Here is a 24,727-nt window from a genome sequence, read left to right as displayed (position 1 = left end):
TATATCTTCTTCCTGGATTCATCCCCTAATTCCAAAATTGTATATCCACTTGCCTAGGAGACATATCCACTTGGATGTCTAATTGGCATTTCAAACTTAAACCTAAAATTGTGTTCCTGAACTTCCGTCACCCAAATTCTGTTTCAATAGCCTTCCTCTCCTCTCTCACCCGATATCCAGTCAATTTCCAATCCCATTGCCCTTAAAAGTATATATCCAGAATCCCGCACCTTCACACACCTCCACAACTTCCACCTTGCTGGAAGGTGTAATCCTATTGCACTTTTTTATTGCTGTAACCTCGTAATTAATCTCTCAGTTTCAACCTTTGCCTTCCCCCACTAATGTGTATTCACAACATAGCAGCCATAGTGATCCCGATAAGATGTGAGTGAGATCATGTTCTTTCTCTGCTCAAAACCTTCTCATGCCTTTCCATCTTACCTGGAGGAAAAACAAAATCATAATTATGGCCCATACGATCTGTTCCCCCCCACACACACCTCATACTGCTCTCTGACTTGGACTGCTATTCTTCTCCCCCCTTATTCACTGCTCTCCTGTCACACTTGCCTCTTTGCTGTCCTTCAAACACACCTGGTATGTGTCTGCTCAGGTCCTTTCACTTGCTATTCCCTCCACTGGGATCACTCGTCTTTGTAATATCCACATGCCCTCTTCTCTAGTGATATTCCTGAATATAATCTTTTTAAAAAAATATTTTTATTTATTTATTTACGAGATTAAGATAGAGAGAGCAACAGCGAGCGCAAGCCAAGAGGAGAGGGAAAAGCAGACTGCCTGCTGAGCCGAGAGCCTGATGTGGGACTCCATCCCAGGACCCTGGGTTCGTGACCTGAGCAGAAAGCAGACACTTAACCAATTGAGCCACATGGCACCCCTGAATGTCATCTTTTCATCAGACCTTCTCTGGTCACCTTATGTAAACTCATACCCTCCTCCCCTTTCTTCCCCCCCTTCCCCCTTTCTGCTTTATTTTTCTTCTTAGTACTTATTACCTTCTAACATAATTTACTTTGTTTATTGTCTTCCTTCACTAGAATATAAGCTTCATTTTTTGTTCACTATCTTCTGGAAGGAATTGAGGAAGTGGCAACTGAGATGTGTCTTGAAGGTTGAGACCATAGGAAGACATTTCAGACAGAAATGAGAACATTACAAAGGCATGGGATAAAGGATAGGTTGGAGTAAGTGAGAGAAATTGACAAGTTTAGCTTGAATAGTGCAGAGTATAGGGAATAAAGCAGGTAAGATGGGTTGAGAACAGATTATGAAGGTCCAGCTAAGGAATGTTTAGTTTATTAACCAAGGTGAAATATCAAAGGATTTCCAGCAAAGTTAGAATGACCAGATTTGTTTTTGTTTTTCCAGATTTGTTTTTGAAAGCTAATTGAAATATTTGTAATCTTCACCTAATGAATCAGAAACACTGGGGTGGGACTTTGCAGTCCATGTTTTTTTTTTTTAAGAGTTTATTTATGGGGTTCCTGGGTGGCTCAGTTGCTGGGCATCTGCCTTTGGTTCAGGTCATGATCCCGGGGTCCTGGGATCAAGCCCTGCATCGGGCTCCCAGCTCAGCAGGAAGGCTGCTTCTCCCTCTCCCACTCCCTGCTGCTTGTGTTCCCTCTTTCACTGTCTCTCTGTCAAATAAATAAAACCTTTTTTTTTTAAAGATTTTTTTAAAGATTTTATTTATTTATTTGACAGACAGAGATCACAAGTAGGCAGAGAGGCAGGCAGAGAGAGAGGAGGAAGCAGGCTCCCCGCTGAGCAGAGAGCCCGATGTGGGGCTCGATCCCAGGACCCTGGGATCATGACCTGAGCTGAAGGCAGAGGCTTAACCCACTGAGCCACCCAGGCGCCCCTAAATAAAACCTTTTTTAAAAAAGTTTATTTATTCATGAGAAAGAGAGAGAGGCAGAGGGAGAGGGAGAACCAGGCTCCCTGCTGAGCAGGGAGCCCAGTACGGGGCTCCATCCCAGGACCCTAGGATCACAAGCTGTGCTGAAGGCAGAAACTTAACTGACTGAGCCACACAGATGTCCCAGCAGTCTGTGTTTTAACAAGCCCTCCAGGTGATTCTAATGCCCCTCAAATTTGAAAAGTTTCCAGGGCTTGCCAACCTATTTTATCTTATTTTTTTTTTAAGATTCATGTATTGGGGCACAAGTGGATCCGTGGTTGAGCATCTGCCTTCCGCCTGGGTCATGATCCCAGGGTCCTGGGATGGAGCCTTGCATCAGGCTCCCTGCTCAGTGGGGAGCCTGCTTCTTCCTCTCCCTCTGCCTGCTGTCCTCCCTGCTTGTGCTCTCCCACTGTCTCTGTGATAAATAAATAAATAAATAAATAAATAAATAAATAAAATCATTCATTTATTTTGGGAGGGGGCAGAAGGAGAGGGAGAGAGAATCTCAAGCATACTTCCATGCAGAGCATGGAGCCCAACATGGGGTTCCATCTCACGCAAGATCACGACCTGAGCCAACACGAAGAGTTGGACACTCAAACCAACTGTGCCACCTAAGTGCCCCTTGACTTTTTTTTTTTTTTTAACTAATCTCTGCACGCAACATGGAACTTGAACTCACAACCCTGAGAGGTCGAGAGTTGCTCACTCCTTACACTGGGCTAGCCAGGTACCTCTTGGCCAATCTATTCTTAAAGGGCCAGACAGTAAATATTTTAGGCTTTGACAGCTGTAATGTCTCTTGCACTATTCAACTCTGCTATTGTAGTGCAAGACAAAATTTAAATGAAAGTGGCTTATGATGAGTGTTTTGTTTTTTTACGTAGCCTCCATGCTGGCCATAGAGCCCAACTTGGGGCTTGAACTCATGATCCTGAGATCAAGACCTGAGCTGAGAGCAAGAATCAGACGCTAACTGACTGAGCGACCCAGGTGCTCCATGATGAGTGTTAATCTAAGGTGCCAGGGCTGTGCAGCTATAGAGGGAAAGACTGGGAGATTCAGTGGTCAGAAACGAAGGCTCTGGCATGAGATTGCAAGCAACGATCATAGTTCCACCATTCCAAAGATTTTTATTTAGGGACACTGAAACTTGAATTTCACAAAATTTTCTTGTGTCATGATATGTTTTAGATTTTTCAACTATTTAAATATTCTTTTTTTTTTTAAAGATTTTATTTATTTGACAGAGAGAAAGAGAGATCACAAGTAGGCAGAGAGGCAGGCAGAGAGAGAGAGGGAAGCAGACTCCCCGTTCAGCAGAGAGCCTGATGCAGGGCTCGACCCCAGGACCCTGAGATCATGACCTGAGCTGAAGGCAGAGGCTTAACCCACTGAGCCACCCAGGCACCCCGGTTTAAATATTCTTACCTTAGAGGCAACTGGCTAGCTCAGTCAGTAGAGCATGTGATTCTTGATCTCGGGTTCATGAGTTCAAACCCCGCCGTGGATGTAGAGCTTACTTTAAAAGATAACAATTTTTTTAAAATCTAGCTTATTCTTAGCTTGTGGCAAATACAAAATGAGGCATTGGGCTGGATTTGACACTAATTTTTGGTTTAGAGATCAACGGACCAAACTAGAACCAATCTACAACAACAACAGAGAACACTATATAGGACCCATGTAAATCAATACAGGATCGCTTAGAATGGTTATTTTTTAAAAAAAGATTTTATTTATTTGGCAGACAGAGACCATAAGTAGGCAGAGAGGCAGGCAGAGAGAGAGGGGGAAGCAGGTTCCCCGCTGAGCAGAGAGCCTGATGCAGGGCTCGATCCCAGGACCCTGAGACCATGACCTGAGCTGGAGGCAGAGGCTTTACCCACTGAGCCACCCAGGCACCCCTAGAACAGTTATTTATTCTGAGATTACATGCACCCTATTTTGTGTGTGTTAAAATTTACTTTCTTTTGGGAAATGAGGGTGATAGTAAAATAGCAATTGGTGGTAGTAGTTTTTTAATGTCCTTACTTGGCAATATAGAATGCTGGCAATTCTACATCAGTCCCCCACATTTTTTTTTCTGGAAATTTTACAGCTCTGAAATCCAAAGTCTAAGATTTCACTACTCCAGACTAAGTAAACATGCTTTTCTCCCCCGAAGCCAAAAGGCTGGAATTTTTGGATATGAAGGTCTGATCTTCTTGATTTCAAGCCACAGGATAAGATAGATAACCTACCAGAAAACTGAGCCCTGGGAAGAGAAGCTCTTCTAAGGAGGGAAGAGAATTTGTGCTTCCAAACCATTAGGTTTTTAAACTGTGGTAATCCCTGAATTAAGGCACGTAAGGATATCAAAGAGTAAAGACCTAGAGGGAGAAAGTGAAGCTGCTGCCTGTGAAGGCACCTAGGAAAACCTTAGGGCCCATAAAGCAAGTGCCTAAATAGTCCTCTGCCTATTTTATCTTTAATGAGATAATGAGCATTCCCTTTTGCCCTCTGGCTAAGGGTATGGATGGAGTTAAAGCCAACACTATCACTACTCCACGATTTAGGAGGGCTAGGATGGTGAGAATTCCCCTTCTATGACCTATGTTCTTTGAAGGGAGTGCCTATGGTGTGCTAAGAGCAAGCCCCTTTACCTGTCTGGGTCTTGGTTTTCCTAGACCAAAAAGAAAATTGAAGATCATCTCTAAGGCCCCTTCCATGTTAAAGACTGTATGAAGCTGTGTTTTCCTGCTAACTGGGGGGCAGAGGTAGTAAAAGAGGCTTGTTTTGGCTTCTCCCCAAGGAGAGATTCATCTGGGCGGCTTCCTGAGGCTCTTGGAAAGGTAAATAAAGACTGGGGTTGTGTGGCTGGCATTAGCCCAGCCCCACATGGCCCCGAAATGAGACCAAGGAAGAGAGGCCACCTTTCCTTTTTCCGGGAGTATGGGGAATGGGGAACCAGTATGGAGCCACGGAGGTTTCCGGCTCCGACGCCCGATACAGCTCAGAGCTCTTTCTAGCAGAAACCCTGCCCTGCGTTCCTGGCCTCCGCGAACAAGAAGTTCGTGTGCTGCTCCTCTTTTCCCCACCGCAGGGGCCTCTACGAGGGCAGGACACACCCGCTCTGCCTTTTTTTTTTTTTTTTTTTTGCTTAATAAAATCACAACTCAAATTTGGGCATTTCTCTCCCATTACCAGCCCCGCCAAAACTTTCAGCGGACTCCGCCCACTCCACGTGGACCTCCCTTCCCTGTCCCAGCAACCCCCGCGAGAACCGCCCCCCCAAAAAACCACGTGACCAATTGTTGTGTTTCCTTCCTGGGGCTCCCTTTTCTCTGGCACCAACGACTGAACAAAAGTGCCCCCTTCAGGGTGAATGTGGGGCAGCAGGCTGGGAGAAGAGGAAAGTTGATTGAGGTGTGCAGTGCAATATGGGAACGTGGATGTGTCTACTTAAAATGATTTCACGCCTCCTAGCTCCCTGGCTAATAAAATTAAGGATCGCACAAAATAAAAGATGAGGCTAATTCCAGAGAAGGGACATCGTCAAAGAAAACGACTTTGGGGGTGGAGTTGGGTGACTTTTCAATCCCTCACTGCACAGTTGGTTACCTCTACTCCAATTCCCATTTCCTCTAGAGTTCTTCATTGTTGTTGGCAGAGCTCTCTGAAAGCTTCAGATACCAGACAAGCACCAAGAGTATTTGAATTACCGGGGCGCCTGGGTGGCTCAGTGGGTTAAAGCCTCTGCCTTCGGCTCAGGTCATGATCCCAGGGTCCTGGAATCGAGCCCCACATCGGGCTCTCTGCTCCACGGGGAGCCTACTTCCTCCTCTCTCTCTCTGCCTGCCTCTCTGCCTACTTGTGATCTCTGTCTGTCAAATAAATAAATAAATAAAATCTTTAAAAGAAAAAAAGTATTTGAATTACCGTCTGGATAACGGGAATATGGCCTCTCCTAGAGTTGCTTCGTGGCTCCTTCACCACGTCCCCTTCCCCAACATCACTGGAAGCAGTTCTCCCTCAATGGGCTGGTATTCCTCGACAGCTGACATAAATTATTTCCAAAGCGGAGTTTCTTCTTTCAGCGTTAAAGACATCTGTCCTGGATGAGAAGAGCACAAGGGATTATGTTGGAGGGAAAGGTGGGCAGGACAGCAAAATTAGTCCAGTGGGAAGTCTTGATGCTGGGAACAAGAGGACTAACCCGGAAAAGCTAGAAATACAGGTCAAATGAAACCAAACAGGGAACAGGTTTTCCTCGGAAAAAATTCTGACCTAGCTTTGTCCATTCCCCCCACTCCTTTTCCACACATGAGTTGTGAGGTTGCGAGATTGGATAGGGAATTGGGGTGATGGAAGGCATATGGTTGGGAGATGACTAGGGTGAAGAGTTACACCAGGCAGTGTTTAGAGAGGCGTAGGGAAGGGTAAATTTAAAACCAGAATTATCACAGAGCCATTTGTCCCTCAAAGGCATAGAGGTCATGAATAGGAGTCCAAGAGCTACAGGTCCTGGGGCCCAAAGGGGACCTTATGGTAGCCAAGTAGCTGGTTGGGGGGGGGGGGGCATGTTAACAAGCGATGTATGGAAGGGAATGGGAGGAGTCCGAGGGCACCTATTTTCAAGGGAAACTTCCGAGAAGCGAGTAAGCTAGAACATTAGAGACTAGGGACACTTGCTCTCCTATAACTCAGCATCTGTCAGCGCTCCCATTACCAGGTGCTATTTCCAGAGTCCTGGGCCTAGTGGAGGGAAAGGGAGGGGCCCTGGTAGAAAGACAGTGGGAGACCCGTTGGGCTCCTCCCCCAGCCTAGCTGCAGTTCCAGAGTTTGGCCACTCCGGGGCTCCCGAGCTCAACCACAGCCCCATTAGAGTAAGGGAGGAACAGAGAATCTCCTGACGGTGTGCGACGTCAGTGACAACCCCGAGCAGAGAGGTGACCTGGAGGTCATCTACTCTGAAGCTACAGACCCTTCACATGGCCTTTGGGAAGCCATCCAGCCTCAACCCTCTGTCTAAAAGGGACCTGTGGCACAGGGAGCCAGCTCCCCATCTCTCACCCTCACCCTCCTCTCTGTGGTCATTTCCTCCCCCGCATGTTTTCTTCCCCTGTCCCCAAACACGGGGTGGGAGCACCACCACCATTCCCCCCACCCAACCCCCAGCCTGTCGGAGTCCTGAGGAATGTTCTCACCCTGGCTGGGTGCCAGGCTGTAGACTTCCTGGGCTTTGGGGGTGGAGCTTGGCGGAGGGGAAGCCCTTTGGAGAGGAAAGCCATCCAGTCCTGCGCTGCCTGCGTGCTCTCCCTGTCATGAGCTCGCTCTCTCGCTCTCTCTCTTCCCTAAGTAAAAGGCTCATCGATCATTCTCTGTCACCACCACAATCTGGAGGCAGCGAACATCCTGAATTTATAGTGAGAGAGAGGGAAAACACCTATTTCAGAACCTACCTCCCTGTTTCAGAAGCCTGTAGCTTCAAGGGGAGGTTCAGCTGCCAGGGTCCTGAGGTAAGGGGGTAATTCGGTTGCAGGGCTTCTTCTGGATCCTTCTCAGAACCTCAGATCTAAGGAAGTACATGGGTCTCCATATTGTAAAGCTTGGGAGTGGATTTCTACTCAGCCTTCATATCCCTGAAATAAATCAGCTGGAATCTGAACTCACCGGTCCACATCAAACCAAGGAAATCTTTCCAGCCCCTGCAGACTGGGGTGGGTTCAGCAAGAATGGGGAGCAGGCAGAAACCACCACAAATCTAGTGAAGAGACACCATGCCTGTCAGAGACGTCTGGCTCCCATCCAAGGGGTCGCTGCTCAGAAATGCTTTTTGTATTTGAGGTTTGAACTGTCTTTTGATATTGTCCACAAATGACAAAGTGAAAACTCAGTCCGGCAGTACCCCCTGCCTGCGGTCCCTCCGTGCCACTTTTGCAGCCTCTCTCCCTGACGTCATCTGCAGACCTGTGCCAGATTCCCAAGTTCCTATCTTGAAACCTCAGCCCCCACACCCAGGGCCTAGGGGAGAGCCGATGTAGGTCACTGCGGCTGAGCCTGCAGGGCTGTCTGCTCCTTGAGCCCAGAGCCTTTCAGGCACAGAGAGGAACCCTTGCAGAGAGAAATGAGAGAAAAGGCTCTGGGCTCTGCCCAGAGGAAAGCATATTCCTCAAAAAATGAAGCAGGGAGAGGCCAGGAGTCAACTGGTCATGGTTGAGACAATAATGGCATCTCTGCTCCTGAGAGGCTATGTATGATGGAAGAGAAAAGGCCAGAGGAGAGGGACTGAGCATGGCTACCATCTCTGCTCCCCCACCCCCACCATGCCTCACCCTTGTTCTGTTTGCCTGTGAAAGGGAACCCTTCTGATCCAGTGTCCATTCCCCTAGTCACTTTGCTTTCCAGGCTCAGGTTTCATTCTCAGGAGCCTTTGTGATTTGCCTTAGAGACCCTCTGCTTCCTCTGGTCACAGTTTCTGGGGCTCAGGAAGCTAGAGTAGGCCAGAGTTGCCCCCACCCTCCCCCATTGAAAGTCTTTTCCTGCTTGTTATCTGTTAAACTCATTTTGCCTGGGGTACTTCCAACCCTCTGGGACCTCATTTCTTTTCTTGGCTCTCCCTACCCGTCTCTGAGATCCCCAGGAGGCTGTGTGTGCGTGTGCACATATGTACATGGTGCTCATATTCTCTTAGCTATGCACAGGGAGTCAGGGACCTATGGCTCTAACTAGTTTGGGCTTCTCATGGTCACCAAAAATAGACAAGGGACCAGTTTCTACCTCCAGCCTCAGAACAATTTAAGCCACAATCAACTGTCTTTTTTTTTGAGAGAGACAGAGAGAGAGTGCACAAGCCAGGAGGAGAGGGAGAAGCAGACTCCCCACTGAGCAGGGAGCCCAGTGCAGGGCTCAATCCCAGGACCATGGGATCATGACCTGAGCTGAAGGCAGATGCTCAACTGACTGAGCCATCCAGGCGCCCCGGACTCCCCCGACCCAATCAGCTGTTCTAATAGGAGTCTCAGTTACAGAACGAAAAGTAGGTAAGACGGAGAAAGGATAAATAATAACGACCCTAACCTTCACTTCCTTTATTCTTCCCCAATACCTTCCCCTCCCCTTTCAGATCTCCCTCATCCTCCCACTATTTATCTGCTCTCACTTTCAGAATCCTTGCACATAGTAGGCACCCAATAAATGCTTTCTACACTGAGTCAAACTGAATCTGGTGGTGCTCTCTGGCTAAACCTAGCTGAAGAAGCACGAAAGGGGAAACATGGACATTCCCCTGATCTGGGGCTAGACCCTGCAGGACGGACAGCTAAGGAACAAAACCTCAGACCAGCGTGCTCCCCTCAGCATGCATCTGAATCACGTTCTGGGCTCCACTGCCGGAGCTTCTGATTCATTAGGCCTGGTCAGGGACCTGACAATTTGTCTTTCTCATAGGTGCCCAGGTGATGCTGACGGCACTCCTAATCCTGGGGCTGCCAGTGGATCCTGAGAACCACTGTGGCAGGGAAGCACAGCCCCCTACCCCAGTGCTCGCCATGGGGACCTAGCTGCTTCCAATATTATATCATGTAAGAGGAAGAAACAGGTGAGAATTGGAAGAGTGACCCCTGCACAGCCCTCCACCCCAACGTGGATAGGGATCTAAGAAAGATAGGGCAAAGGCAGCAGAAGTCGGGACTGGACTGATTATCTCTTCTATGTTGTTTAAAATAGCCCACGGACTCCATCCTTGTTGAAAGTCACTTCCCAAAAACATGTTTTGCCGCAGCAGCAAAGGAGCACTAGGAATTTCCTGTGGCGAGGCAGCGCCAGCATCGGGAGGAGAGAGGCAGTGCTGAGCGGATCGGAGAGCCTTCCCTTGGCTCGGGCAGGGCCACGTGCCCCACCCCCTCGCTTGCACATGTCTCCGCCACCACCGCCGCAGCAGCCCGGCTGTTTATGAGCGAGTTGTTGTGGTAGAAATGGAGCAGGCTGCACATGCCCAGGCCATGTGACCCGGGCAGCCCGCGTGAGCCTCGGCCGGCACAAACACACTGGGCCCTGTCCTCTCAGGGCCAGAGAAACAGGGGGGAAGATGGGGAAGGAGCAAAAGGGCACTAAGCTTCCTTCTCCCTATCTCCAGGGTCTTTATCCTCCTTCTGTCTCCTTTCGTCTCTCCTGAACCTCGGGGAGAACAAATACCCAGGAAAGAAACATGGTTTCCGCAGGCATCACTGGGCCCACGGCCCCAGGCTCCGTAGGAACAAAGGGCTTTCCCAAGCCAAGAGCAGAATGGCCACCCCTAGCCCTGGACTGGAGTTGATGAGACAACGTCAGCCTGGAGCCAAGACTTGGTTTCCCTGCAGCCTGGGCTCCCCAGATCAGGCTGCCTCGTCCCCTCTTTCTAGGAAGGAGGATGCCACACAGAGAGGCATCAAGTGCCCATTCCAGGATTAGAACAAGGAGAGTTCAGGGATTTGTGGGGTCAGGGACAAGAAACCAGGGTTCTTTCTGTGGCAGTGGACGGGAAAAGGAACGTCCCTCTGCCAGCTGGGGATAGGGAGGAGCTGAGGGCGGGGTGGGGGGTGGTGGGATCTGGAGGAACTTCACACTAGTACCCCGGTCCAGCTGGAGAACAAACACTAGTGTGAAAGACAAGCTTAGGCTCTATCCCGCATGAAAGTGTCCCCTCCCATCCACCTGGCCCTCCCAGCCCCAGAAGAGTCTATCTCTCAGCACCCTAACCCCAGACCCCCAGTGCAGCCCTCTGCTCTGGCCACCCACCCCCCCACCACCCCCCCGCCCATGACCCTGTTTCTGAGCAACAGTGCCTCTTGCTGGGATGTGGGACCGTGCTGGAGTCAGGCGGACAGTAGGTTAGCAGGAACAAGCAAACAAAATGAGCACGACCCACATTTCCTCATCTCACCAAAACTTCGCAGATCCTGCATTGCAGAGCTAGCGTTTTTTTCTTTCTTTCTTTCTTTCTTTCTTTCTTTTTTTTTTTTTTTTTTTAAATCTCTGCTGGTCCCCTACACACGTCTGCATTTTTGCAACCAGCACAGATTTTTTTTTTCAGGGTGCAAACTGTGCATTCTAATGAGCCAAAGCTCCTTCCTGTGGCATTGAAAATCTCTTTGGCAAATTACTTCTCCATCTTACCCCCCCCCCAGTTTAGAAGAAGGGGGGGATCCCAAATTTGTGAAGTCGCATCCTCTCTCTCTTTCCTTCTCCTACCCCCCCTCCCCCAAGATACTGCAGTCTTTCCGGCCCAACTCACAGCTGCAGACCAGGGGAGAGGGATGGGAGGAGGGAAAAAATGAGCTTCTTTCCTTCTTTCCATGCAGGCTGAGCTGGAGGGGCGGGGGCTGTTTTTGTTTTTGTTTTTTTTCCTGGGCAGCTCACTGCACCCCTCCTTTCCCTCCTCATCCCAGCCAGTGTTTATGTAAGCCTCCCAGAAGCTCCACACAGTCCCTAACTAATGTCTGCCCAGGCCATGGCTCCTCCGAGGTCTGTCCTGCTCACGAAGACTGTCATGAGCCCCTGGCCTCCCCAGGCAGCTACAAGGACATCTGCAGAGGCCCAAGGAATGGGGATAAGGAGAAGGTTTGACCTAGAGCTTGTGGTAAGAGGTTGGGAACAGAGGCAGGCACACAGGCACACTTCACTCCCCACACAAATTCCCCTGCATCCCAGTCCTACAGAGGCTCAAGGACAGAAAACAGGCCTTTGTCAGGCCTGGAAGACAAAACCATCAGTAGGCTCCAGCAGCAGCACAGCAATAGGATGGCCTCGGCATAGCATGTGCTGGATGCCACCCCCCCCAAGCTAGGGGGAGGAACCCCACGCCAGAAAGAGGGTGATCTGAGACTTAGTCTTCCACTACCAAGGACAGTCCACGCACCTCCTGGATCCTTGATGTGAGTGGGATCCTGGGCTCTGAAAAAGGGACCCTCCTTCCAGTTCCCTAAAACATCTGCTGAAGAAGCATTGACCTAGGATGGTGGATGGCTTTAGAAGGGCTGTACTTAGAGGTGCACGTTGCTCAAGCAGGTACCTGGGGCAGTGGGATATTGTTTCCTTAAGGCTCTGAGCACAACTTTGGGGGCCTTCCCTACTCTCACTGAATGAATCCATTCTTTTTCATTTTTTTAATTAAACATTTTTATTTTATTTATTTATTTTTTTACAACACAGTGATTCAACATTTATGTATGTTACAAAATGTTCACCACAGGCACCTGGATGGCTCAGCTGGTTAAACGATTGCCTTGTGCTCAGGTCATGATCCTGGAGTCCCAGGATCGAGTCCCAGCAGTCCCTGCAGAGCAGGGAGTCTGCTTCTCCCTCTGACCCTCCCCACTCTCAAGCTGTCTCTCTCTCTCTCTCACTGGCTCACAAATAAATAAATAAAAATCTTAAAAACAACAACAACAACAAGAAATGCTCACCACGATAAGCATAGCTCCCATCTGTCACCATGTGAAGTTATAGGAAAAAATCCGTTCTTAATACACCCCCTGAAGGAAGCACCATGGTGCTTTAAAAAGGGTCCTGACCTACCTGCACCTTCCTTTTCTTACCAGCTGTGGATCCCCAAGTCAGAGGGAGAAGAGGGTTCAGATGCCTGCTTCCATGACTCACCTCTGCAGCGGTCTCTGTGAACAAGTGTTTGATGTTTGTCGCGCCCTCTCCTGGCCCCCCCCCCAATCTCCCTTTACAACCACATAAGGAGAAAGTAGGGGGGGAGGGTAAGGGAAGAGGAAACGTAGGCCTGGGAAGGTGAGGTTCTTGTGGGGACAGAGGGTGCTTTAGGCCTCTCTTTTTGCTGACGTGCCAACCTTCCAAGCAGCATTATTGCTTAGGAAACACCAGGAGAAGCTGGCTACTCAGACGTTTTGGTGTTTCAATCGAAGTGATCATTTTCTCCAGGACAGACAGTCTTGCTAGTGGAAATTGTTGTACCCTCAGACCTGGGGTCAGATTCCCAACGCTGCTGTTTTCACTGTGACATTGACAGTGGTCGCTGGGGAGATAGATGGGGGAGCTTTAGCCCGTCCCAAAATCTCCTCGAATACCATCACTTTTTGAGGCGACATCTTCTCAATCTTTAGTGCTTCACTTCAAGAACAGCTTCAAGACAAATTGACTAGCCTCCTGCTGCATCCCCAGCAAGCCAACAAACATCTCAAAGCCTCAGGTTCCCTATCTCTAAAAGAAGAATGAGGGGCGCCTGGGTGGCTCAGTGGGTTAAAGCCTCTGCCTTCGGCTCAGGTCATGATCCCAGGGTCCTGGGATCGAGCCCTGCATCAGGCTCTCTGCTCTGCGGGGAGCCTGCTTCCTCCTCTCTCTCTGCCTGCCTCTCTGCCTACTTGTGATCTCTGTCAAATAAATAAATAAAATCTTAAAAAAAAAAAAAGAAGAATGAGGCGTGCAGCATAGTTTTGTTATGGATATTAAATGAGCTAATATATGTAAACCACTTAGCCCAGAGCCTGGCATACAGCTGGTACTTAATACATGCTTCTTAGTTCCTTTCCTCAGAGAAAGGAGTACTGAGGTGAGGGTAGAATTGAAGGCAAAAGCACATCCATAGAACTTAGCCCTGGACCATGCCTCACCCTCTCTTTCTCCACTGCCCCTAAAGAACAAATCAGCTCAGACTTGGGCCCTCCTGTGGCATGTTCCTGAAATTCTCCCCAAGACATCAGTGCTTTGGGTGGGTAAAGGAAAGCCAGCTGGCCCTTTAGAGAATAGGAAAAGAATCTAGAAGGACAAGGCATGAGTCGCTCCCAGGCGCATGCCTGCTTCCCTGATTCTGGGGCATCCCCGGGGTTTCTGACCCAGGTTTGCATCACCTGGGCAGGGAGGTTACTCCTCTGGGCAATGGTTTGCTTGGTGAGGGGGAAGGGAAGGCACCTACTGAAGCCTGACCTGGTTTCCAGCAAGGACCCACCCTCAGTCAGTCAGTTAGTCAAACAGTCAGCCCAAGATTTAGGCCACCCAGGATGTGCCCAGGGTGTTGCCCTGTTACCCAGAACAACACATAGGCAGGGAGCATAGATCCTGGACCCAAAACACACATCTATGAACACTCATACCATTCACACATACTCACGCACGCAACCTCTCACTCACACGATTGTATGTATATCCTGACCAGAATTTAGAGCTCTTGATCCCGTTCCTTCCTCTGCTTTATCTGTGCTGTCCAAAGAAATCCAGGAGAATTTGAAGACATATTTGGAAACACACACACACACACGCACGCACGATCCAGCCCTGCCCTACAAGAGTGAGGTCAGTCCCCAGAATCCCAGCCTCTGAGGAATCTGAGCGTGTGTAACATGGAGCCCAGGCTGTGCCAGCTCTTGGCTTTGCATCCATTCCACACGGTCCTAATCTGAGCACTGTTTATGAAGAGTCCAGTTTCTTTTGGGGCTGAAATTAGCTATAGGAGGAATGGTGTGTGTGTGTGTGTGTGTATAGAAGTGAACTAGAATGTCCAGCTGGCAGGAGAGGTGGGAGGCTGTGTTGAATTGCACCTGTTGTCTTAAGGTCAAGGTTGAGGTCAAAGAGAGGCCAAAGCTAGATTCCAGCCAGGTCTCCAAAGGCCAGACTTCTCAGCCTTTTCTCCATCCCTTTGGTGGCTCTGGGTTCCATAGGTCTCTGTCCTTCTGCCAGTAGCTGCTGGCAGTAGAAGGAACAGGGTGGAGAGACTAGAAGATTCTGGAACCAAAGAGTCCTGCCTCTTCATTCTTCTGTATCCTTCCCTCCAATTATAGAAGGAAGATCCCAGAGTTAACCTCTTTGTCAGGAAAGAAAAAGGGCCCCTAAAGAAGTGCTGCAGAGGAAGGAGGGAGCAGAGGTAACCCCCCCGCCTTCTTTGGTTCCTCCCTCCCAGCCTCCGCCTTCATACCTCACTCAGACTGCAAAACAACCCAGCTCCTTGCCAAGAATTAGGCTGACTGAATTTCGGCTCTCCCTGCCTCTGCTTCCTCTTTCCTTTCCCTGGCTGCAAACTCAAGGAGAGATTGTGGACCCTTGGCTCTTTCCCTATAGGGAAAAAGAGCAACAAGGAGAACAGGGTCGACAGAATCAATGAGCAAAGAACAGAGCTGTGGGCCTCAGAGAGAGTCCAGGACAACTAAGGGGAGTGTGCTGGTGTGGGTGCTGGGGCTGATGGGGCACTAGAAGTCATGCCAGGGGCCCTGATTTTGAATCCAGCCCTGGCAGATACCTGAACCCTGGCCCTGGCTGTGAGGAAGAGCCGGGAAGAGCACAGACAGCAGGCAGTACTGGACAGAGCCATTCAGCTCCCAGCATTCCCTCCAGAGCCCGGCAGGAGGGGGAAGGGAGAAGGCTGAGGTCAGAACCAAGTTTTCCTGAAAAGTCTCTTTCCTTGTTTGTCCTAGCCCCTCCCAGGTCCTCCCACACTCTCTGGGCTACAGCTTCCCAGCTCTGGGCCAGAGGACCAGGGCAGGCCAGGGAAGAGCCCACTGTCTTCTCTCTCCCACTTTTCCTTGCAGGGGTGGGGTGTGGATAAAGCTTAAGCCTAGACTATTCTATGGAGCCCATTTTAGGGAGAACATCTCCCAGGAGTCTGAGGGTCAGTGGTCAAGCCAGCTACTCAATAACGTCCCCCCAGTCAACCTCACTGTCATCTCTCAGTTTGCGTGTTTCCTCACTACCCAAGTTCATCCTTCCTTGGTGCCCACACTCCTCCTTTTTCTACCTCTCTGGTGACTGTCATGTCTCTGGGCATAACCCTAATGCTGTCCTAGGAGTTGTCTGTGAACAAGTGGGGAAGGGCTTCCTGTGCAGGAAAAACAAAAACAGAAACAACAACAACAACAAAAAACCCTCCAGAGAAGCATGCTGGGACTGAGGAGAAGTTAGTGGGAAGCAGCAGGTGGTTCAGGCTCACTTTGCTACTTGAAGAAGAGGCCCCATCTCTCCCCACAGTCCAAGTCCTCGAGCAGGAGAGACCCATTTTCACCAGGGCTCTGAAGGGAGATGCTGCTATTTCTAACCCCTAGTCAGTGTTTCCCTTGCATGTCTGCCCATCTCCCTGCTGTTTAGAGTGGGCATTAGGGAACTCAGAATGAATGTCTCACCATGAGACACCTACTTCTTCTAGGCCTCATTTTCCTCTTACCAAGGAAAGGATAGTGAGGAAAAGGGGCAGGGGTTAAGATGACCTTCAAGTTCCTTTCTGAGTTCCCTTCTGTGGGATCTACGTGCTGCATTCCAGCGCTGGTAGTTCGGGGGATGGGGTGTCACTCTGCTCCCAGAACCCTGCCTCACCTTTGGCCCCATTACTTTAGGATCTCAAAGCACTTTCACCATAAAGTTCCCCTCCCTGGTCTTTTTTATTTCCCAGACAAAGGGAAATGACTCACCCCAAAGTCACCTCGAATGAGTGGGGTGGTGTCATACAAGCAAACAGGGACTCCCTAGGGACAACCTCACCCCCATGGCAACAACTCCTTTCTCTAGGGGTGTTCTCCCTAAGGAGAGTAGAAGAGAAAAAGGGTCACGTTTCGTTTTGGTCCCAGGACTTGGCCCGGCAGCAGAAATTCAGCTTAAGTTCCTGACTCTGGGGATATCTCCCTCCCCTACTTGTCATCTCTCCCTGTGTCACCAGTAACCTCAAGGCGAGGTCAGTCCTGCAATCACGTGAAGCCCTCACGTTTGCAAGGTTTGCAGAAAGAGCCTGTTAGCTTTTATCTCCCAGGGAACAGCCAAGCTTGCCAGTCCCTCCCCAGGAATTCACATGCCTCTGCCATACAGGCTTTCCGAACACGCCACCCTGACTTTTCAGTGCACCCCACCCCATTCGGCTCTTAGCTCCTCCCCCGCCCCAGCAACGGCTTTTGCAAGGCAGAAAGGAGGAAATAAACGCAGTCCGCCCACTTTGCCAGTGGACTACGAATCCCGAAAGGCTTAGCGTTACGCAGGCGCACGGAGCTCAACGTGCCTGCTGCTGGAAAAGTGTGTCACTGGGGCACGAGGCGCTCCCTGGGATCACATGGTACCTGCTCCAGTGCCGCGTGCGGCCCGGGAACCCTGGGTTGCTGGCGCCTGCGCAGAGCCCTCTGTCCCAGGGAAAAAGGCTGGGGCAAAAGGCGGCTGAGATTGGCAGAGTGAAATATTGCTGCCGAGGGAACGTAGCAGGGCACACGTCTCGCTTCTTTGCGCCTGGGTGCCCCGTTTCTCCCTATCACCTACTTACTTCCTGACTGCATCCTCTCTCCCTCTGGGACTTTTGCACCGGGAGCTCCAGATTCGCTACCCTGCAGCGCTGTGAAGCCGTCAGGCAGTGGCACCCCGTGCACTGCAGAGACCCGACCCTCCTTGCTACCTTCCAGCCAGAACTACAGCAGGCTGATTTCCCCCCTCCCCCACACTCTGCTCTTCCCATGCAAAGCAGACCTCCGTTGCCTCTGCGTCCTACCCTTCTGCAGGGCTGCAGTCCGGCCACCCCAAGACCTTGCTGCAGGGTGCCTCGGATCCTGCTTGTGATCCGCGGGGTCCATTCCCCGCCCTCAGTCACTGCCCAGGGGGCGACAGCGGCAATTGCAACCTCCAGTCTGTATCAAGGTCCAGTTTGAATGACCGCTCTCAGACGGTGAAGACATGACGACCCTGGACTCCAACAATAACACAGGTACCGGAATTCCTTTACTATCATCGTCCTTTGTCACGGTATCCTAACTTCCATATATACCTTAGAACAAGAGGAACTTTGTAAGGGACTGGCGACTCCCTCGGCCTGGGGATTTGCTAGCATAATGGGGACCATAGGCTGGGATTTCCAGAGCGAGTTCGTCCTGGGAATGCGCCCGGAAGCTCCGCACCACCACCTCTCAGAGTCCCAAAGCTCCTTTTAGCCTGAAGGACTCGTATCCCGGGCAGGAGGTAAAGGAGAGCGGGTACGTGTGGTAAGATGCACAGTTTTGAGGGACTAGGAGCTTTGGAGCAGAGCACCAAACGCCCCTATCTTCCCCTCCCCCCCTCGCCTGCAGCTGTGGCATGCCTGGCCTTCTCGGAAAGAGGACCCCCCTCCTTCCTCTTCCCCTAGTTCCTGCATGCTCAAGGGAACCTGAGAAGCAGTGGGGCGATAGGGGCTCCAGGCGGGAGGGGCTGGGAGAATGGGTCGGATCTCACTGGGGAATCCTCAGTGACAGTAGGGAGCGGCACTTGAGGAGCCGGCTGAGTGGTGCCCTGCCCCAGGGAGGACACCCACAGCGCCCGGGAGGCCCGGAGGGCTCACATGGCTGCGGAGTCGGGCCCACGTGCTGCGTTTGTTTTCATTCAGCAGAAGCCGTGGCCGTCACCCCATTGGTCGTTGCATTCCGGCCCCGTTACATAATGAGCTCCGCCCCCCCCGGTCGCCCCGGCAACGCGTGTTCCCATCTCTCCTCCCCTCAGTTGCCCCGGCCGGGCTGGCGTTTGGGGCCCAGCCCAGGACCTAGAGGCCCAGGAGGGGCGGGGCGGGGGCGGGGCTGCTGCTCTCGACTGACGGGAAGCGGAGAGGGCGGAGCCTCGAGTTCCGGGGTTCCTCGTTGGGGAGCCACGTGCAGGACGCACACGTGGAGTGGGGACGTGAGGCCGGCTGAGGGCCCGGCTCCCGCCCCGCCCCGCCAAGATCTGGGTGAAGCTGGGCTGACTCACCGCCCCCGCCTGCCTCCTTTTCCTGTCCGCCTGCCTGGGGCCCCCTTCTCCCCATCACCGAAGAAGAGTAAGATGGAGCCATCCCTGACCTCTCGTGGCCTCATGTTTACACTCCTCAGTGGTACCTCACATCTAGCCACCCTTCTCCTCGTTTCCTTCCTCTTTATTCTGTTTGCACCTACTTCACTTTACTGCCTTTAGACTCAGCCTCGCCACGTTCCAAATTCTTACTGTTCCTGGAGCATCTCTTTCCTTAGTCCTGCAGCCACTGTCTTACTCCCCACCCCCACGAACTGTTTGTCACAAGGACTTCCCCAGAACAGCTACATCTCAGAATCATAAGTGAAGATTTTATCTTTTTTTTTTTTCCTTCACAGAAAGGAAAACTGAGACCCAGAGAGGGGAGTTCATTTCCTCTAGGTCACAAATCAAGTTGCTTGTGATAGAACTAAACCTAGAACTAGACACTTTTAGGCATGTCCCTCACTTCCAGGTTAGGATTATCTTTGGATGAAGGTCTTACTTCCTTTTGGGGGATGGGTGAACTGGGTCATGTTCATTTACCACCAGATAATATCCCATCCCCACCCCCTACCTAAACCCTGAAACTGTAGGAGCTGATCTGTTGTGCAACTATTTTACTGGGAACTGGGTTCACCCTGACCAACCTTGAGCTATTTTAAGGTTGCCCTGCCCAGCTCAGTGTGTGTCAGTGGGTGAGCGAGACATGTGCCTCTGGATACACGGTGACATGGCTTGTGTCGGCTCACACGTGTCCTAGGATCCTCCCTTCTTCCAACCCACCTGTGGCAGGCCAATCTCAGTGCTTGGTACAGGAGTGGCAGGCAGGTCACCTTTTCTCCTGCTTTTATCATGGGAACACAGCCACCTGGCTGGCAGTGTAACCAGAGGGCCAAAGTCCCTGAATGGCCAGAGAGCCAAGGTCATTGTCACCAGGCTGAGAGATCTAGAAGGGGATTTCCAAAGTCCTAGGCTGGACAATTTGTTTTTCGTGTCCACCTCCTGTAATGTGCACTGCTAAGTCTTTTCCTGGACTCAGAGGGAGAATCTGTTCTGACTCTTGCTCTTGGAGGCCAGGGGAACCGGCTTGGGCAGGTTCAAGACCTTATCTTTGGAGAATATGTCTTCCAGTTTTGGGGGAATGTAACTGGTTTACTCTTGTAAGACCTCTACTCTCCTTAGTGTTGGCTCGCTGGCCCGCCATAGTCTCATCCCTGGAATGGTCTTGGTGTTAACATTGGCAGCCAGTTTTTTTGTGGGGGGAGGGAAAAACTGGGCATTCTGAATGGATCTCAACAGCTCATCCCATCCTCTGGTCTGCCGCTGACGACGAAATCTTTAGCTGCTGTCGATATTCCCAGGGAAGGCATTTGAGGCCAGGTGTGGGGAGCGGTGCATATGTGAGATGCCTGAAGAGGTCCTGCCTCTAGGGAGAGCCTCACACCCAAGGCAGAAACTGACTGTACCCTGCAAAGGGTCTTGGGATGTTGGTGGGCCATGTCATGTCTGGTATGTGTTGGGAAGTTGCTCAGTGCGGCTCTTCCTGGGACTCCCAAGATTAAGGGTTCCACGTGGTTAACTTCTGAGCATCCAGCAGTGTCTGGGGGAGGCAGGTGGGGGGAATGAGCGGAGTGGTGCCCTGGGACCAAAGGTGTATGGAGGCTGACACCCTCTTCCCTCACGTTCTCCTGCCAGGTGGTGTCATCACCTACATTGGCTCCAGCGGCTCCTCCCCAAGCCGTACCAGCCCTGAGTCTCTCTACAGTGACAGCTCAAATGGCAGCTTCCAGTCCCTGGCGCAAGGCTGCTCTGCCTACTTCCCACCGTCGCCCACAGGCTCCCTCACCCAGGACCCAGCTCGCTCCTTTGGGAGCGTTCCACCCAGCTTGAGTGATGATGGCTCCCCTTCTTCATCTTCCTCCTCATCGTCCTCCTCCTCCTTCTATAATGGGAACCCCCCCGGGGGTCTACAAGTGGCCCTGGAAGATAGCAGCCGCGTGTCCCCCAGCAAGAGCACCAGCAACATCACCAGTGCGTAAATTGCCAGCTGATTGGGGGAAAAGCGGCCAGGCCTAGGTGGGGCCTTGGGGCCCCTGTGCCCAGGGCCTTCCCCGGCCTCAGGGATTTCTCCTAGAGTTGCACCAACTGCCGTCCTGCCCATCTGGGCCTGCTCGGATAGGCCTGCCGCTCACCCGCCGCCTCTCTCTTCCCGCAGAGCTGAACGGCATGGTGCTCCTGTGTAAAGTGTGTGGGGATGTCGCCTCGGGCTTCCACTATGGTGTGCATGCCTGTGAGGGCTGCAAGGTGAGGCAGGGGGTCAGGGCGGAGGCGGGGTGACCTGAGTCTTCTGGATGCAGACGCCTGGCCTGGACGGACATGCTCTCTATAGCTGCCCCTGTCCTTCCAGGGCTTCTTCCGCCGGAGCATCCAGCAAAACATCCAGTACAAAAGATGTCTGAAGAATGAAAACTGCTCCATTGTCCGCATCAACCGCAACCGCTGCCAGCAGTGTCGTTTCAAGAAGTGTCTCTCGGTCGGCATGTCTCGAGATGGTAAGACAGCGCCACAGGCATCCCCGCCACACGCCCCCCCACTCCCTTCCTTCCACCCAAAGTTTCTGAGTGAATCCCTCCGTTTAAAAAAAAGTCCCAACGGGGAGACACGTCATCTCGTGTCTCCTTTGTGTCGGGGATGCCTGTCTTTTGTCCTCTTGGAGAAACACACTTCTTTCCTATTAGCTCCTCTGGCCACCTCCTAGGGCAATCCCTACTTGGAAAACCCCCCTCAGTGGGCGCGGCCTCGGTTCTGGTTTTGAGGTGGAACCCCAGGCCTTCAGGGCCTTGCCCTTTGGGGAGGAAGGAAGGAAGAGAAGCACGTGAGCGTGTCTGAGAACTTCCTGACGCTGCTCTCATCCTGTCACAGCTGTGCGTTTTGGGCGCATCCCCAAACGAGAGAAGCAGCGGATGCTTGCCGAGATGCAGAGTGCCATGAACTTGGCCAACAACCAGTTGAGCAGCCAGTGCCCGTTGGAAACCTCGCCGGCCCAACATCCGACCCCAGGCCCCCTGGGCCCCTCACCACCTCCCGCTCCGGCCCCCTCACCCTTGGTGGGCTTCTCCCAGTTCCCACAACAGCTGACGCCTCCCCGGTCCCCAAGTCCTGAGCCCACAGTGGAGGATGTGATATCCCAGGTGGCCCGGGCCCACCGAGAAATCTTCACCTATGCCCATGACAAGCTGGGCACCTCACCGGGCAACTTCAATGCCAACCATGCGTCGGGCAGCCCTCCGGCCACCACCCCACACTGTTGGGAGAGTCAGGGCTGCCCCCCAGTCCCCACTGACAACAATATCATGGCTGCTCAGCGTCATAACGAGGCCCTGAACGGTTTACGCCAGGCTTCCTCCTCCTACCCTCCCGCCTGGCCCCCTGGCCCTGCCCACCACAGCTGCCAGCAGCCCAACAGCAACGGGCACCGCCTCTGCCCCACCCATGTGTACCCAGCCCCAGAAGGCGAAGCACCTGCCAACAGTCTACGGCAGGGCAACTCCAAGAACGTTCTGCTGGTGAGGGCACTGGGGGTGAGGTGGGCAGGGGGCCTGGGAGACTGGATTTAGCGGAAGGCAGCTGGGTGTGCCTGGACGCTAATTCGGGAATATCCTCGTGTCAAGGGAGGATGCTCAGCCCCGCAGTAAGGGCTCTGCCTGCCAATCCCTGATCTCCACCTGACACCTGATTGCTACTTTACCTCGAAGACCCATCCTCCAGGACCACAGTCCCTAACCCAGGCCAAAACTGGGGTCCAGCCCTGCTGGCGGGGGGAGCCCATCTGAGTCAGCCGGGTTGATATTCGCCTCCCCACATCCCTTCCTTCTCCAGGCATGTCCCATGAACATGTACCCACACGGACGCAGTGGGAGAACCGTGCAAGAGATCTGGGAGGATTTCTCCATGAGCTTCACACCTGCTGTGCGGGAGGTGGTAGAGTTTGCCAAGCACATCCCTGGCTTCCGTGATCTTTCTCAGCACGACCAGGTCACCTTGCTTAAGGCTGGCACCTTTGAGGTGAGTGACCCTTTAGACTCCCTGATCTTGACCTTGGGAAGGATCCAGCAGAAGAACTTGGTGTCTGGGATGGGCAGGGGCTCTGAAAGGCTTTGGAACCCCGCTATTTCTGTCCTGGCAGACTCTGACTGCCAGAGGGGGCAGAATCCCTCCTCATCCTGCCTTGGGATGGCTGGGTCTCCTGTCATCTCAGCTGGGGTCTAAACACATCTCATTACCTTAAAGGAACACCTTAGGGCACACTGCTACCCCCTACCCCCTTCTAGGCATGAGCAAATTCACTTTGGTGAACTTTTGTGACCTTGCCCGAGGTCACGGGGAGTGACAAAGCTAAGACTCAGATCCAGGCCTGCCGGATTCCAAAGCGGGGGTGATGTTCCCCATCCCTCCATCTCTCCCCCCCCCCCCCCCCACTGCCCATTCAGAAACCACGCTCGCTTTTCCCTGAGAAATCTAAGGCAGCACCAGTTAAACCCTCTGGAAAACTTCGGGGGCAATTTGGCAAGTGGTCCCCACCCCACCCCACCAGAGGATGACTGTCCCTGCCCCCTCCCCCTTCTAGGTGTTGATGGTGCGCTTTGCATCACTGTTCAACGTGAAGGACCAGACAGTGATGTTCCTCAGCCGCACCACCTATAGCCTGCAGGAACTCGGAGCCATGGGCATGGGCGACCTGCTCAGTGCCATGTTTGACTTCAGCGAGAAACTCAACTCCCTGGCGCTTACCGAGGAGGAGCTGGGCCTCTTCACCGCGGTGGTGCTCGTCTCTGCGGGTAGGTCAAGCTCTCGCCTGAGCCTGACCCCGGGGAGGAGGCGGACGCAGTTCAATTCAACACACCTTTTATGGAGTACCTACACTATGCCAGGCCCTGCACCGGGCACTGGGGATACAGACATGATTCAGACACAGTCTAGCTGGGGAGACAGACTCATGCCCGACTAATTATAAAACAGTGAGATAAGTGTCACAGTAGAAGCATGAACCAAGGGCTTTGGAAGCATAGACAACTATTTCTGCCTGGGGGAGCTGGGGAAGGAGGTGACACTTGAGTGGGGCCTCACAGGACAAGTAAGATATTGCCAGGCAGAGAGGGGGTAGGGCAGCCCAGGCAGAGGGAACTACAGAGCGAAAAGCAAGGGAGCCTGGACGCCGTTTGGCCTGTTTAGGGAAGGAGAGTGGCCTTGTGGGATGGGAGGTGACCAGCCCTGCTGAGCCCACGCTCCCAAGCTTTCAGCCACCTCCTGCTCTTGGGGGCGGAGGCCTGGGAGGAGGAGTTGCGCTCTCCTCCTCCTCCTTCCCCATGGGCCCTCTGAGGGGCTTCAGGGAGAGGCTGCACCGGCAGCGGCGCCGGCAGCGGCCGCGTCCTCCTCCTCCTCCTCGGAGACCTCCTTGGAGACCTCCTCGCAGGCCTCCTCCGGTTCCTCCTCAGAGGAGCTCGGGGAGCCCGCCTCACTGCTGTCGTCTTCCCCACAGACCGCTCGGGCATGGAGAATTCCGCTTCGGTGGAGCAGCTCCAGGAGACGCTGCTGCGGGCTCTTCGGGCTCTGGTGCTGAAGAACCGGCCCTCGGAGACTTCCCGCTTCACCAAGCTGCTGCTCAAGCTGCCGGACCTGCGGACCCTGAACAACATGCATTCCGAGAAGCTGCTGTCCTTCCGGGTGGACGCCCAGTGACCCGCCCGGCCGGCCTTCTGCCGCTGCCCCCTTGTACAGAATCGAACTCTGCACTTCTCTCTCCTTTACGAGACGAAAAGGAAAAGCAAACCAGAATCTTATTTATATTGTTATAAAATATTCCAAGATGAGCCTCTGGCCCCCCGAGCCTTCTTGTAAATAACTGCCTCCCTCCCCCATCACTGACCCTCCCATCCTCCCCTATTTAAATCACTCTCCCACCCCTCCCTTATTCTCTAGCCCCCCGATTTGTTCTATTCCTGTCTCAAATCCAATAGTTCACAGCTGAGCTGGCTTCTGTGATGTGTGCTCGTTTGGGGCGGGGGGCGGGGGGGTGGAGTGGAAATATTGCCAAGGCTGGGGCACACCTCTCCATCTGGTCAGTTT

At 52.4% G+C, this 24,727-nt stretch overlaps 1 protein-coding gene across 2 annotated transcripts; it reads left to right on the top strand.

Annotated features, from left to right (window-relative positions):
• The first annotated feature begins 16,896 nt into the window (after positions 1-16,896).
• Positions 16,897-24,629, top strand: NR1D1 (nuclear receptor subfamily 1 group D member 1). 2 transcript variants are annotated; one of them, XM_032871538.1, is made up of 8 exons: positions 16,897-17,573; positions 20,297-20,632; positions 20,817-20,905; positions 21,009-21,153; positions 21,524-22,167; positions 22,481-22,666; positions 23,229-23,439; positions 24,141-24,629. In XM_032871538.1, the coding sequence occupies exons 1-8, from the start codon at positions 17,543-17,545 to the stop codon at positions 24,338-24,340; spliced, it is 1,842 nt and encodes a 613-aa protein (XP_032727429.1). In that variant the 5' UTR covers positions 16,897-17,542; the 3' UTR covers positions 24,341-24,629. The 2 variants fall into 2 exon arrangements, with proteins under 2 accessions (XP_032727429.1, XP_032727428.1); XM_032871537.1 differs by lacking the exon at positions 16,897-17,573 and adding an exon at positions 17,585-18,647.
• Positions 24,630-24,727: the final 98 nt, after the last annotated feature.

The sequence above is a fragment of the Lontra canadensis genome, unplaced genomic scaffold (genome assembly GCF_010015895.1).
Source record: "Lontra canadensis isolate GAN:19392208 unplaced genomic scaffold, GSC_riverotter_1.0 scaffold43, whole genome shotgun sequence".
Lineage (NCBI taxonomy): Eukaryota > Metazoa > Chordata > Mammalia > Carnivora > Mustelidae > Lontra > Lontra canadensis.
This window is presented reverse-complemented; position numbering and strand designations above follow the sequence as displayed.

Excerpts from the sequence above, each read along its gene's own strand:
- NR1D1 (XM_032871537.1), top strand. The coding sequence starts at position 17,939 with ATGCCTGGCCTTCTCGGAAAGAGGACCCCCCTCCTTCCTCTTCCCCTA. Across the intron at positions 18,648-20,296 it reads CTCCCCATCACCGAAGAAGA|GTGGTGTCATCACCTACATT; the intron begins GTAAGATGGAGC and ends TTCTCCTGCCAG. Across the intron at positions 22,168-22,480 it reads ACTCCAAGAACGTTCTGCTG|GCATGTCCCATGAACATGTA; the intron begins GTGAGGGCACTG and ends TTCCTTCTCCAG.